This window comes from Canis lupus, chromosome 25, assembly GCF_003254725.2.
Source record: "Canis lupus dingo isolate Sandy chromosome 25, ASM325472v2, whole genome shotgun sequence".
Taxonomy (NCBI): domain Eukaryota; kingdom Metazoa; phylum Chordata; class Mammalia; order Carnivora; family Canidae; genus Canis; species Canis lupus.
Genome location: NC_064267.1, coordinates 20,405,898 through 20,421,961, shown reverse-complemented (window position 1 = coordinate 20,421,961; position 16,064 = coordinate 20,405,898). Strand labels below are relative to the sequence as shown.

Genomic DNA, 16,064 nt, shown 5'->3' with positions numbered 1-16,064 from the left:
TTTTAAAAGGGTTTTTTTTAAAAAAAAAAAAAAAGAATATTGCTGATATTTCAGGAAATCATTGATTTTTGCTTATAATCAAGATGTATATCATAACAATAATGCCTATAGTTTATTGTATGCTACACACATAACAACTGCACATATTTTGCTTTGTTTCATCTTTATAACTTTACAAAGCAGATAGGGTAAAACAATTAGATGAAGTTACAATTCTAGTAAGTGTCAAACAGGGATTTGAACCTGGGGCTGCTTTGTGTCTTTATTTTTATGCACTCACCTTAATTTCTTTAAGCTTTCTTTAAGCTATACCTTTTATTGTTATTTTAATTTTTTTTACACTGGCCAGAACTTCTAGAACAACATTAAACAATAATTGGGATAGTATTTTGTTCCTGGTTGGTTTTGTTTTTTTGTTTTGTTTTGTTTTATTTAAATTCAGTTAATTGATGTATAAATATATTACTGATTTCAGAGGTAGAGTTCAGTGATTCATTGGTCTTATATAACACCCAGTGCTCATTATATCACATGCTCTCCTTAATGTCCATCACCCAGTTACCCATCCTGTGTATTTCATTTCTATCATTGTGTCATTCTTTGGGCCTGTCATATGGGCCTGTAAGGCTTCTGGTGGACACACTCCCCATCTCTGACTACCTCAGAATGTTCCTATCCTTAGTCTTGCCATATAATCTCATCCATTTAAATAGACATAGCATGAGATCAATTTGGAATCAGGCTCCCCATTCCAAGTGTCACTAGACATAAACAGTGTTTCAGAGGGGTCTGTAAGATATGTTTATTTAACATGAAAATTTTAAGAATATCAAGGAGAATCAGGATTCCACTTATGCTGAGGGACCCTAATTTCAAGGCTACTACTCTGAGATCTTCCTAGAGTTAAGCTAACTTCCCCTAAGCAATAGAAGCAGAAGTTTCACAGGTGGTGGTGGTAATGGTAGAGGAGCAGGGGATCACCTCTGGAAGCTTGTACACCCATCCAGTACACTTCCAGAAACATCCATATTATTAAAATGCAGTCCAAGAACCCCCGCCCCTCCTTAAAAGTCTTTGCTTTCTAAGCCATTTAAACCAGTACAAAGGCTTTTTTTCTCTATATGTATTTTCTCTGTTAATGGTGGATCTGTTTTATATAGTTCTAAAGTGCACAAATGATAGCTTTTATGACTGTATTATAGAGAATACTCGTTTCTAGTATAGTACAACTTTGTATTTCATCAAGTTCTTTCAGAAATTTTTTTTATACTTAAAAACTTTATATTTAATTATTTCTCAAATATTTAAATTCAACTTGCCAACATATAGAATAACACTCAGTGCTCATCTCATGAGCCCTCCTTAATCTCTATCACCCAGTTACCCCATCCTCCCCACCCATTTCCCCTCCTTTTCAGAAATATTTTTGTGGTGACAGCGTCAAACTGTGCTAGTGGGCCTGACTTTTCAGGCGCAACAGGCAAGTAACCCAGTTCCATTTGGGGGAATTAATTGTGTTCTTTTGGTAAGACTGTGAAACAAGAACCTGCCTATCCTTCTAGCTGAAGAATAGGCAGGTCCTCTAAAGTAGATCAGTTGAATTGTCTCCCAGGGCTTGAAGCTTGAGCTTCAAAAATAATAAGACTACCATAGGATTTGAAGTTTATTTAATCCAGTAAGAGAACATGATCAAACAGTGAATTAATTTATGTTACCTAGATTCGTCCATGCAGCTACTCTGGTTCCTGTCCTTTTTGGAGGGCTTCCCTTTCCTTACAGTTCTTTTCTCTCTTCTTTTCCCTTCCTTCCCTCCTCTATTCCTGCAGAATTGGTTTGTATTGCTTTCAACTGAAGAACCCTGATTTACCTTGTAAAATGCTTAGCATGGTATCTGGTGAATAGTAACACAAATACAGTCATTGGGAATTCTGTGGCTCATGGCATTTCAAAGTTAAGAAATGGTTTGGTTTACCAAATGCATTCTTATGTAGTGAGAAAAAAAAATGAGTCTAAGAATCAGAATACTTGACTTTTAGTCTCAGCTCTGCCAGTTAATTTGCTTGTTTGGAAAACTGACTGAATGTCATCCTACATTTGCTCATCTCCTAAATGGAAGGCTTGGTCTCTAATACTGTTCTGTATAAGTTGCTTAGAAAAATAGTCTTTGGGGGGGGCAGGGAAAAAAAAAGAAAAATAGTCTTCATGATTTAAGTACTTAAATCTAGTTTAATCTATAGAGAATGGTTTAAAGTTATTTTATCAAGTAATTTTTTCAAAAGAAGGTCTAATTTAACATAATATATGTATAGTAGTATGGGGACTCCATATGTCTATATTTACTTACTGACCATTACCATAACTCAAGAGTGGTTAACATATTATTCAAAGTTAGAGGTTAGCATTATGAACTTCCTGAAATGTTAATTTAGTTTGGTTGTTATGTATATTGATGCATTTTCATTCAGTAAGACCACACATCTTTCATTGGATTGTCAAATGTATCTTTGATCTAACAAATGGTAAAAATCACTGCCTTAATTATTCTGATTCTTTGGCATGTAAGACCCATTTTATAAAATTTTCTCTTTGACATATTTCAGTGTAAAAATTATAATACAACATAGAACTTTAATACGAAGAATAATTTTCATGTGTGGTGATAGAGTTTACTCCAATTAATACAGTATTGCCTTTCTTGGTTGATTGGCATATATACTCATATTGTAGTGAGACATAAGGAAGATAGATTGAGTTTTTTAGGAGTAGCAATGTATTTAACAATTAAAAAATAAAAAACAGAGTTAGGGAAATTACGTCTTGATTTGCTGAAAAACTATTTTTGAGTATGAGGTCTTCCTTTTTCATTGTGTTTATCTCTTCAATGTCTATTTCATTTTTGTTTCTATCTTTGTCCTATATTTTGGATCTGCCATAAAGTTCTAGAAATCTTCCTTTGGAGTGGAGAAATACTTCCCCCTTCTGGCCACCTTGCAGTGTTCTTAATGTTAGACATCCTTATAAATATATTATGAACTAGCAATACTAGTTCATAAAAATGATTCAGAAAAAATACTTTTATATTTTTGGTTCTTCAAAGACAAGGTTTTGAAAGGTGAGATGTGAATTTGATAAAATTTAACCATGTTGTATCTTTAAGCTATATAAAATCATGTGTGAAATTGCTCTATATTCAAAATATGAAATCAGGCCATTTAATATTTTCCTGACATACATAAAATCTTTAAATCATTCAGGATATAGAAATGAAATACTGTTTATCTGTGCTTCAAGAATAGGTAAACAGTTTCATGTGTTTATAAACCTGGCCTCACTATTTTGTGAAATTTTGTCATTTGTCATTTGGTGGCACTGCTGTTTAATTTTTCAGAAAAATTAAACATACATTTGACAGATAAAATAGAAGCAATTTTACAGTGATAATTAAAAACCTTTTATGTGATATAAGCAATATAGGAAAGGCTTGGATTTATGAACTTAGAAGATGGCCGGGACAAATAACTCCTGAAGCAGTTTATTTTTTAAACTTAACTAATGAAACTTAGGTCAGTGCTTTATTTCTGCTACAATTTTTTTTTTAAACTTTGTATTTTAAAAGAAGTGCTCAAAATGATGTAACTAGGTGGTCAATTTTAACAAAATTGTTTATGTATCCTTTTTTTGAGGCTTTAATGTTTTTATCTTCTGTGAAACTGTGTTTTTTTCATTTTTGTGTTTTTTGTCATATTGGATGAACTTTCTGAATTAAGAACTTAGTCTAGTGTTTTCTCTAAGTTGTTATTTTCTATCTCAAGATCTAGTTAACATTGACTAACCTTAATATTCAGGTTATGAATAGTATATCCATGATGTTTATGTAGAAGGTCCAGCTCCTATTGAGTAATCAGTGGTGTGTGTTACCTGAATTTATAATGATGTTCCAACATCTCAGTAGTTACTCTGAATTACCTTTACATTTTTGTTATTAAGTAATTGGAAGACTTAATAGGGCAGTCTGCTTGTCTTTGTTCTTTGGTTTAGATTTTGTTATGTCTGACTTTCTCTGTATGTTTTATTATTATTATATTTTATTATTATGATGATCTGTTTAGTTTAGTTGACCCAGGGGAGAGACTAGTATATGTTTGATTATGGAATATGAGCATTTACTGAAGGCTGCTGAAGATTATTACTATGAAGGTGCCAATAACTTTGTCTTACACATTGAATCAGATTATCTTAGACTGTGTGCCAGTCATTAGCTATATACATGGCAGCCAGATAGATTTTGAAACAATACAAAGCAAATTTTTAATAGTAATAAGTGATATTTTCTACATTAAAAACTTCTCTTGATTAAAAGAAATTTTTCTATAGATTTCTATAGATTCAAAGATGAATAGTATGAAGAGATTTTAGTAGAGATTTTCTATGTTTTAGCATAATCCCTACTGTACTGAATTTGATTATCTTTGGTCTCATACCCAGTTTGACTCATGGCACTATTTTTTTTTTATGGCACTTTATCAGTAAACAGATTTTTGTCTCTGTTACTTTAGGTTTATCTTAAGGTTGAAATTAATACAGAAATATTTCTTTCATATACTTAACAATTTAATAACATAAGGTCAAGATAAAGGATTTTCAATTCCTTTATGTGACTTTTGCTATTCTCCAACTAAAGATAAATTGGTTAAATATTCCCTAGAAGTTTTTAAGTTTTTCTTAGGCCAATATGTCTTCAGTTTCAGAGTGTTAATGCCAGTGTTTATTTAAATTGTGTATGAATTATGTGTGCATGTGTATAAACATTAAAAAGAAATATAGAAAATGAGATATAATAAGTTGGCACATTAGGGTATAGGTGACTTTTTTAAGATTCCTATTATAAGCATCTGTGCAGTAATTTTGGAAATGAGTTTAAGATCATCTTCATAAGCATAAATGAAAATTACATCCTAGGCTGAGAAAGGCAGTTGGTGTTATTCTTTAGCAAAATTGGTTAAATTCATGTTATCTCTCTTGTTTATACAATTAAATCACTCTTGATCATTCTTTTAAAATCTTACGTTTTTTTGAATTTATAATGCCAAGTATTTGTCTTTCAGGTGTCTGCTTCTTCTCAACTTTTGTATTATAAAACCTTATGCAATGCAAAAACTTTGTTCTGATTATGCACAGATAGGAGGTTTTTGTTTTTATTTGGCATTCAAGAGATTAGAAACTTGTTTTGGGGCAAAGCCAGTTTCTTCATTTTGTCAGGGTCTAAAATCATACTTTTAGTGTTTAAGCCAAATAACCTTATTTAATAGAAACTAAATAAATGTTTTCTGAACTGAAATTACTACCATTTATTAGGAACACAACTGTGCACTTTACATAAATTATCACATTTAATCCCTACAGTAAGGGGACAATGAGTACAGCATTCCCATTTTAGAAAGAAAAAGTTTGAAGTTCAGAGAGGATAAGAAGCAATGAAAAATCACAGGACTAGTAAGTGAGAGTTTGGGGATTTAAGTGTAGAACTGTCCTGTTTGAACTATATTTTATGACCTCCTTAAACAATGAATGGCTGTTCAAACTGGCTACCCTACAAAGGCCACTCTCACCATCTTCCCTCCTGGCTTTACACAGTTAGTGCTTTCTCTGGTTTTATTTTGTTTGTTTTTCCCCAGACCATTTAGCACACATCTATCTACTTTTATTTCTCTGTAACATACTGATTGATTTATGTTTCCCTTTCTCATATGGTTTATAATCCTGTGAGAGAAAGCATTGTATGAGCCATTTTGTTTTGTTTTTGTCTTGTGTTTGTTTGAAAATTATTGCAATTAGTTCTGGTCTACAATATATTAGGTTTTTTTTTTTTTTGCAACTTTACTGAGATATATTTGCAAATAACATTGTGTAGGTATAAGATGTACAACATAATTTGATATATGTATATATTGTGAAATGATTACCACATTAAGTCTAGTTAATACATCTATCACTTCACATAGTTAACGTGTATCATTCAATTTGAATATCCGTTATTTAGCACTGTGCTTGGCACTTAATACATCTTTGTATTGATTAATTTGTATCAAATATTGCATATTTGTTTTCTCACAAAAATCACATCAGATTTACTTATTAAAATAGAAAACAGGGCACCTGGGATGCCTGGGTGGCTCAGCGGTTGAGCGTTTGCCCTTGGCTCTTGGCGTGATCTCAGGATTGGTGATCGAGTCCCACATCAGGCTCCTTGCAGGGAGCCTGCTTCTCCCTCTGACAATGTCTCTGCCTCTCTCTGTGTGTCTCTCATGAATAAATAAAAAAAATCTTTAAAAAAAAAAAAAAAGAAAACAGGGCACCTGGGTGGCTCAGTCAGTTAAGCGTCTGACTCTTATTTTCAGGTCAGGTCATGATCTCAGGGTTGTGAGATGGAGCCCTGTGTCAGGCTCTGTGCTAGACATGGAGCCTGCTTGAGATCCTTTCTCTTTCTCCTCCTCCCTTCCCACTCGTGCACATGCAAGCTGTCTTTCTCTTTAAAAGAAAAAAAAAGCAGAAATCATTCAAGTGAATTTAAACATTGATTATGCAGTGGATAAAAACAATACATGGTTAGACAAATATTTACTGATTTAAATAAAATGATAGAATTTGTACATCCAAATTGTTTCCTTCAAAATAATTATCTAAAGAAATACCATACTTTTCTAAAAATGCTGCTATTTTTTCAGAACCAATTGGAACTTGTTTTTATTTTCTCAGAATTTATGGTACCTTTTTTGAATATCCTGTATGAAATAAGACCATCATAAAGCTTCAAAATATTTCTATGTAGTCTTTCAAGGAGATAATACTCAGTTGTGTTAGCTTTAGGTTTTTTGAGTTATTTATAACAATATTCTCAAATATCAGTATACTTTTTCAGTGGTGCTCAACTCTGGATTAGAACAGTGTTTCTGTCTTTTTTTATATATAAAGATTTAATTTTTTAGAGTAGTTTTAGGTTCACAGCAAAACTGAGGAAGATACAGAGATTTCCCATATATCCTTGCCCCATAGCCTCTCCCATTAATCAGCATCTTCCACCAGAATTGTACATTGTTGCAGTTGATGAACCTATATTTACATATCATGACTCAAAGTCTATAGTTTATATTATAGTTCATTCTTGGTACTGTCCATTTTGTAGGTTTCGACTAATGTATAATGACAGGTATTCAGCATTATAATATCATACAGAGTATTTTCACTGACCTAAAAATTCTGTGTTCTGTTTATACATTCCTCCTACCACTCCTCTCCCAACCTCTGGCAACCACTGATCTTTTTATTGTTTCTATAGTTTTACCTATTCCAGAATGTCATATGATTGGAATCATACCAGTAGCCTTTTCAGATTGACTTGTTTCGTTTAGTAATATGCATTTAAAGTTCTTCTATAACTTTGCATGGCTTGATAATTCATTTCTTTTTAGCACTGAATAATATTCCTGTTTGTACCAGTTTTTTTTGTTGTTGTTGTTGTTGTTTTTGTTAATCTAGTTACTGAAGGACATCTTGGTTACTTCCAAGTTTTGGCAATTATGAATAAAACTGCCATAAACAATCTATGTACAGATTTTTGTGTGAGTATAAGTTCTTAAATCCTTTGGGTAAATACCAAGGAGTGTGATTGTTGGGTCACATGGTGAAAGTCTGTTTAGTTTTGTAAGAAACTGCCAAATTGTCTTCCAAACCATTTGAATTACCATCAGAAATCAATGAGAGTTCTGGTTGCTCCACATCCTCATCTGGTGCTTCAGTGGTTTGAATTTTAGTCATTGTAGTAGATAAGTTGTAGTATCACATTATTGTTTTAATTTGCAGTTCCCAAATGACATATGTGTAGCAACTTTTCATATGCCTACTTGCTGTTTGTATTTGTCTTTGGTGAGGTATCTATTCAGATTTTTAGTTCATTTTTTTAATTAGGTGGTTTGCTTTTTTATTGAGTTTTAAGAGCTCTTTTTATATTTTGGTTAACTTCACTTTAAGTCTTTCTGTCTTTGGCAAATATTTTCTCCAAGTCTGTGGCTTGTCTTCTTCTCTTGATAGTTATCTTTCAAAAAGCGAAAGTTTTGAATTTTAGTGAAGTCCAGCTTATTTATTCATCGTTCATGATTGTACCTCTAGTGTTATATCTAAAAAGTATTGCCAACCCCAAAATCATCTGGGTTTTCTCCTATGTTACCTTCTGGGAGTTTTTATAGTTTTGCATTTTGCATTTAAATCTATAATGAATTTTGAGTTAATTTTTGGTTTAAAGTCTTTGTTTAGATCCCTTTTATTTTGGCCTACGATGTCTAGATATCGCAGCACTATTTGTTGTAAAGACTCCTTTTTCCATTAACTTGTCTTTGCTCCTTTGTTAAAGATCATTTGACTGTGTTTATGTGAGTCCATTACTGAGCTATATTCTGTTCCATTGTTCTGTTTGTCTATTCTTTTACCAGTGCCACACTGTCTTTGTAGTAAGACTTGAAGAAGCTGGGTAGAATCATTCCTTGAACTTTTGTTCTTCAATACTGTGTTCATTATTGCCACCTTCTTTTGAACAACATAGATATTAGTATAAAATGAGAGTCCAGACAACAAGATGTTATCATTGTATTGCTACCTCAATAAATGTTGCAGTCGAAATGTATACCCCCCCAGAAATTTTTGTTTAATTGTTTGAAGGAGAGAAATAAGTAGGGAGCAGACTTGCTATGAGTATACCTGTAAATGCCATTTCCTTATATTTAGTAATGATTCCATATCTTATTTCACAGAGTATAAATGATAAGATAAAGATGAACACATATATGAATATAACATGATATTTTTTAGTGAAGTTAAATTCTTGTTACCTGCACTTATCATTTCTTCCATGCTTCCATTTCTTCCATTCTTCCATTATGTTGACATTTTTGTAATGAGGGTTCATGGTAGGTGATTGATGTTCAAACTTTAAGAAGATTGTGCCAAACTTTCAGAATTTGCTCAAGCATCTCTTTTTGAATTGTAAGATTAAGAAGTAAAATATTTTTTTCTTCCCATCAAATGTTGTAATTAAAATTAAAGTGAAGGGACTGATGTCTTAATTTTTTACAAGTCAGGATTTTTTTAAAAGATTACTTAATGAAACATTGTTAATGAAATGGAAAAGAGTTAGTACTACAGGAGACATAATTATGTTTACATCTGAGGCCAGAGATGTTTCTCTCTTTTCTGATCTTTCCTCAGACCTAGCACATTGTCTTGCACAATAAAAATTGAGAAATGAAAACACTGTACCTTTAGATAGAGTGGATAAATAGTGATCCTATATATACCGTTTTATCTCTTCATACAAATATCAATTTGCAAATGTATTTAAATTCTTCATTATAGTTGGTGGCTAAAGGAGTAAAGAATTCTGATATGTCTCCACCTTTGGGACAACATGAAGCAGGTGGCTCTCCATCAAAGCAACAGATGAGATCTGTTATTTCTGTGACTTCAGCTTTGAAAGAAGTGGGTATGGTAAGTAAGTTTTCTAAAATTTAGAACTCCTCAAAGCTAAAGATTATCAGAAGGATTAAATTTAATGAGATTACATTAATTCCTAATGTTTCATTAAGTTTTTCTAGGGAAAAAAAAACTTCTTAAGATTTTTGTGTATGGTTTACTGTGAGTATTGGAGCCTCATTACTCATGGGTTTATACATCAATACAGAGGTTTATACATAAAATACATAAAAATAGATTTAACTGATTGTCTTTCATTTTTACTCTAAAAGAATATTGAACACTTGACGGGATGAGCAGTGGGTGATATGGTATACATTGGCAAATTAAACTCCAATAAAAAAATAATTTAAAAAATTTCAAAAATGTGAACACAAAAAATAAAAATAAAAGAATATTGAATAAATAAAACATATACAGAAATGTACAGAAAATAATGCAACATTTTTGTACCCCAGCTCTCACAATTAACAGAGATTTTTTTTAAAAAAGGTTCATTTTTCTCTAAAATAATGTCTCTTTGGTACTTTAATTAATTAACTCTAGGAATAAAGTCCAAGACATGTTTACATTTATTTTTAAATCTTTGATGTAAATTGAACAATAAAAAATAAATTTATTATTAAAAAATGAGTTACTCAAAGAAAACATAAAATAAATAAATAAATCTTTGATGTAACAAATGTTAGAGGATTTAATATAATTATACTTAACCCACCAATTACTTCTTTTACCTCCTGCTTATGAATCTCTGTCATGCTATATGGATAATGAAACAAAGAACTGTGGGCAAGTAAAAAGTTTAAACTTAGAAGTATATGTCAGGTGTTCCTCTAAGACATGAAAACACTATTCTAGGATTAAAGGAAATGGGCTCATGATGTGGAATTTCAGCCTAGAATTCAACACACAGGAGGGAAAAAGTCTATTGAATCATTTAACATATTAATCTGATTTTCTCTTATCTTTTTAATTAATGTCTCTGCCTTTTAATTGCTGAGTTTCATTAAGTTTTTACAGTCGACACTGATATTAATACACCAATTTTTTATAGCCTTTGTGTTTATTTTGAAAATAAGACTGAGTAGGAAAATACAAGTTTCTTGGTCACTCTCAAGAATTTCATGTAAGAAGCTATTTTTTTTTCAAGAAGGTTTAGTCTCTTTTTCTTTCTGATAATGATTTTGTGTGTGCTGCGTTGTTCACTTCAACTTTAGATACCACTGTGTGGTTTCCTTCCTGTACCCAGTCTCACATCTCAACTAGCTGTTCATCTCTCTGGTTGTAGCGACTGCTAATTCCTGACTACTTTATTGGGTAAAATCCTCTTTGTCTCATTTACATGTATTTACTTTAAAACTGACCAGTATACGTCTTTGTATTTTAATCAAATATTACAAAATTTGAGGTAATCTGTGTCATGAAGTGCTTTTCTTTATGTATTGTCTTGGTAAATATTGTTTACTTAAAACCTTGAAAATTACTCTTTCTTACTCTGCATCTTTCAGGTACTTTTTTTTTTTTTTTTTTTTTTGCTTTCATAGCTTTCATAACTACTAATTTCTTCTTTTTGTGTGTTTAAAAATTCTTGTTGGCCTACATCACTATGATTGTACTAATCAAAAGACAGAATTTTTATTATTGTTGGTCTAAAGGGCTCAGAACTTATTATTTCTTTGCTTATGGAGAGAAACCAATTCTCAATTATGTTTAGTAGTATGGCTTAATAGGAATATATATACATGAAACATAAAGACAGCATCAAAATAACACAGCCTAGCTAGAATTATTTTATCCACCAAAACTCCCTAGGTTTAATTAAGAGTGTATATAAGTTGAGACGCCTGGATAGCTCAGTTGGTTAAGCATCTGACTTTTGATTTTGACTGAGGTCATGATCCAGGGTGATGAGATTCAGCCCTATGTTTGGGCTCTGTGCTGGGTGTGGATTCTCTCTCTCCCTCTCTCCTTTCCTTGCATGAGTGTACATACTCTCTCTCTCTTAAAAAAGGGCAGGAGGAGTATATGAGTTAATTTTCTTTTTATTTGTACCACTGACCTAAAATTACCAAAAATCAGATGCCAAAAAGGAAGAGTATAATGTAGTTAAATATGTGATCAGTAATCTAAAAATAAGACAAATAATTGAGAATTGGCCGTTCTGTTTTTAAGTCTATTACTTGATTATTTTTAACTATTTCTCATTTCTGATAATGAAGGAAGTTATATTAACATTTTACAGGGATAAAAATATTCACAAGGAGCAATTTAATGGAAAACAAAAAGTAACAAAACCAAAATTTTTAAGGTAGACATTTAAAATAGCATTTTTCTTACTCTGTGACTATCTGTATTTATAGGATAGAAGTTTAAGTGATACCCAGGAAACCTCAGAAGACATGCAGAAGGCTAACAGTGCTATTTCAGTAAGTACAATTTTCAAACTCTTTCTGTCAGTCATTTTACTTAATTGTATACTTATTAAAGTTTATGTAACATATTAACTGTTTCAGAGTAAGCGGGAAATACTACGTAGGTTAAATCAAAATCTTAAAGCTCAAGAAGATGAGGAAGAAAAGCAATGTCACTCTGATACATGTGAGATAGTTGTTAATGAAGGTGCCAAAGAGCATGAAAAAGAAAAATCAGTTTCATCTGATCGCAAGAAATGGGAGGCAGGAGGTCAACTTGTGATTCCTCTGGATGAGTTGACATTGGACACATCCTTTTCTGCAACTGAAAGTATGTATAAAATGTTAATATTCTGTGTTGGCCTAGCACACTTGTAAACTTGTAGACTGGATACTTGGAAAGAAAGAACAGGTAGAGGGATTGAGGAAAGGCTGCAAAGATTTAGTTGTATGTGAAAAATAGAGAAAACTATTCATCCTTAAGAAACACAAGGATTTCGAGGAACACGGGTGGCTCAGTGGTTGAGTGTCTGCCTTCGGCTCAGGTCATGATCCCGGGGTCCAGGGATTGAGTCCTGCATCGGGCTCCCCACAGGGAGCCTGCTTCTTCCTCTGCCTATGTCTCTACCTCTCCTTATATGTCTCTCATGAAAAAATAAATTAAACCTTAAAAAAAAAAACACAAGGATTTTTATTACAAAATTATGTGGTATGAGAGAGAGGACTAATGATACATATTTAGATTGTTAACTCTTTCTACCAGTTGTATTACTTTAATCTGTTACTAGGAACAATTCTTGATGAGAACCAAAGTAGCAAACTTTGACAGTATCTCAGAAAGATCCCTTAGGTATGTAGTCAGAGGTATCGAAATGATCTCACTTAAAGATTTCTTTGTTCAGCAATAATTATTGAGCAACTATTTTCTTTTATTTTTTTAAGATTTTATTTATTTATTCATGAGAGACACAGAGACACAGACAGAAGCAGGCTCTGCTCAGGGAGCCCGATGTAGGACTTGATCCCCCAACCTAAGATCATGCCCTGAGCCAAAGGCAGACACTCAACAACTGAGCCACCCAGGCGTCCCTGAGCAACTATTTTCTTGCATTGTCTAAGTTATTGAGGAAGATACAACAATAAATGAAAACATGTGCTCTTGTGGTGCTTACATTCTGAAAGGGCAGGTCTGATTGTCAACCAACTAAATTTAGTTTTAAGTAATTTTTTTAATGGACTATTTTTGTAGAATTCTTTCTTGCATTGGAGAAAAGCTCAAAGACTCCAAACTATGGTGTCTTTTATTTTGGTTACTCAGCAGTTCTTTATTGAATCTCATTAAATGCCACATATTCCTCAGCAATGAAGATATAATAATGGTTAAGACATAGTCCTCCTTAATGAGCTTAGGGCCTAGGGGAGAGGGAGACAAGGCAATTGTAATTGATAAGGAATATACTAGAAATAATTTTAGGCTACTGTAAGAATATGTATCAAGACATAAATTGGAGTTGAGGAACCCAAGGAAATGATTTCTGGAAAAAAGGATGAGTCGAGGGATAAGTAGTTAACCAAAAGCTAAGCCGTGTTTTAGGCATAGATGAACTAGTACCCGGATGAAAGAGCGTGTAAAATTCAGGGAACTTGGTATAATTCAGCATGGCTGGCAAAGTTCAGAAGTCAAGTCAAACAATGGCAAGTAAGAAGCCTTGGAAGAGGTAAGGAGGGATGATCATGAAGGGTACTGTACATTGGCTCTTTCAAACAGTATAAACTTACTCTGAGTGCAGAGAGCAGTCTTTGAAACAAGAGTTAGCAAATGTTTTCTGTGAATGGCCAGATAGTAATTATTTTAGGCTTTGCAGGCCATAAGGACTCTGTTGCATCTTCTGTACTCTGTCACTAGAGTGTAAAAGCAGCAATTAGACAATATGCAAATGTTTTAACATGGCTGTGTTTCCAGTAAAATTTTATTTACGGGTATTGAAATTTAAATTTCTTAACATTTTCTTTAACATCATCAGTTTCTTTTCTCAGACCTTCTGTTTTTCATTGTTGTAAAGAATGTTCATGATTGTTTCCTAGAAATATTTTATAATAACTTTTAAAACCCTTGTTAGATAATTCAAGTATCTGTGTGATATTTGTGTTGGTTATTAATCAATAGACATCTCCCATGAGATAATCATCTATCTTCTCTCATGAGAGTTGTACTGTATGTTTTGTGTTCCCTATCATGTAGCATAGATCTTATACATGAAAATTGGTCATTAATTACATAAATATGATGAACACAACTTATGTTGTGAGATCTCTTGAGTGATGGAGCTGTAATGATTTAGAACACCTCTGAGGCAAAAAACTTATCACCAGTCTGACGGTGAAATGAAAGCAAAAGTAGAGAGGTTCAAGTAAGTTTTATATAAGATGAAAAAATCCTGCCACATTTTCTTTAAAAGTAGGAAGAAAGAACATATGCAGAATAAAAACAGAAGAATTGGGTAATTTTGGAATTCCTAGGTGGCTCAGTGGTTGAGCGGCTGCCTTTCGCTCAAGGCGTGATTCCGGAGTCGAGGGATCAAGTCCCACATCGGGCTCCCTGCATGGAGCCTGCTTCTCCCTCTGCCTGTGTCTCTGCCCCCCCCCCTTTCTCTTTCAGTCTCTCTCTCTCTCTCTCTCTCTCATGAATAAATAAATAAAAGCTTAAAACATAAAAAAAAATTAAAAATAGGGTAATTTTGAATGCTTTATATAGACTTTTCAAAGACAAATATATCAGGATATATGAGATACCTTATTAAAAGCACTTTTATATGAAAAGCTAGCATGAGACTGAGAATAATGTTATGAATAACACTTTGTCTCATAAGTTCAAAAATCATGTTTAACATAAGCAGGCAATATATTTATGTGATAAGTTTTTACATAATATAAACAGTGTATAAAATTTCTCCCTACCTCAGCATATACTCCATTTCCATCTCTCTATAGACACATATTTTATACCTTTATGTTATATGTTATATATCATTTATTATATTTATTTTCTAAATAAGTGTATTTTAAATCATTTCACTACATTAAAAATTCCCTTCATCTTTTTTATAGCTGTGTAATAATAGTCCATTGTATGATCGTACATGATTTACTTTTCTTAAGATTTTATTATGAACAATTTCAAACATAGCAAAATTGAAATAATTTCACAGTGAACACCATACACTCTCCATTGAGAGTATACCATTAATATTTTACTGTGTTTGCTTGATCACATATCTGTCCATCCTTCTATCTAACAATTAGTGTATCTTATTTTTTGATGCAGTTTAAAAGTCATTGCAGATATTGGTACACTTTGTCCTAAGTACTTCATAGTATACATATCATTAAATGGAGTTCAATATATTTTAGAGTTTTTCTTTAATGTTAAATTTACATACAATGAAATGCAGATATTTTAAAAGTACATTTGCTGGGGGTTTAAAAATTTTTTTAGAGATAGCACATGTATGAGCAATGGGGAGGTTATAGAGGGAGAGAGAGAGAGAATCTTATGCAGGCTGCATGCCCAGCACAGAGCCTGACAGAGAGCTTGATCTCATGACCCTGAGATCATGACCTAAGCCAAAATCAAGAGTCGACAACCATCTGCTGAGTTTTAGCACATATAACCCTATGTAACCCAAACCCCTATCAATATACAGAAAACCCTCTCTTCCCAAACAAAAAATTTCATGCCTCTTCCCAGTTTCTGCATCTAGCCTCCCAGAGGGGACTTTTTTCTGAATTTTTCTATCTTAGATTAACTTTCTTTGTTCTAGAATTTCATTTAAACAGACTAACAGTTTGTATTCTTTTTTGTTTAGCTTGTCTAACTCAGCATAATGCATTTTTTTTTAAGATTTTATTTATTTATTCATAAGAGACACAGAGAGATAGGCAGAGGAAGAAGTAGGCTCCCTGCAGGGGAGCCTGATGTGGGACTTGATCCCAGGACCCCAGGATCAAGACCTGAGCCAAAGGCAGACACTCAACCACTGAGGTACCCAAGCATCCCACATAATGCTTTTTGTGATTTATCTGCATTGTGATTATCAATAGCTTGTTTCATTAAAAAAAAATCTCTATTTA

At 32.6% G+C, this 16,064-nt stretch overlaps 1 protein-coding gene across 16 annotated transcripts in view; it reads left to right on the top strand.

Annotated features, from left to right (window-relative positions):
• Positions 1–16,064, top strand: part of NEK1 (NIMA related kinase 1) — a 228,957-nt gene that overhangs the window by 131,445 nt on the left and 81,448 nt on the right. For all 16 annotated transcript variants that reach the window (XR_007405808.1, XM_049101052.1, XM_025462838.3 and 13 more), the window contains 3 exons: positions 9,406–9,537; positions 11,883–11,948; positions 12,036–12,264. Coding sequence is in view for 15 of the 16 variants with exons in the window: in XM_049101052.1 (XP_048957009.1) it covers positions 9,406–9,537; positions 11,883–11,948; positions 12,036–12,264 (427 nt within the window). In the remaining variant the exon portion in view is untranslated. The remainder of the gene's footprint in view (positions 1–9,405; positions 9,538–11,882; positions 11,949–12,035; positions 12,265–16,064) is intronic.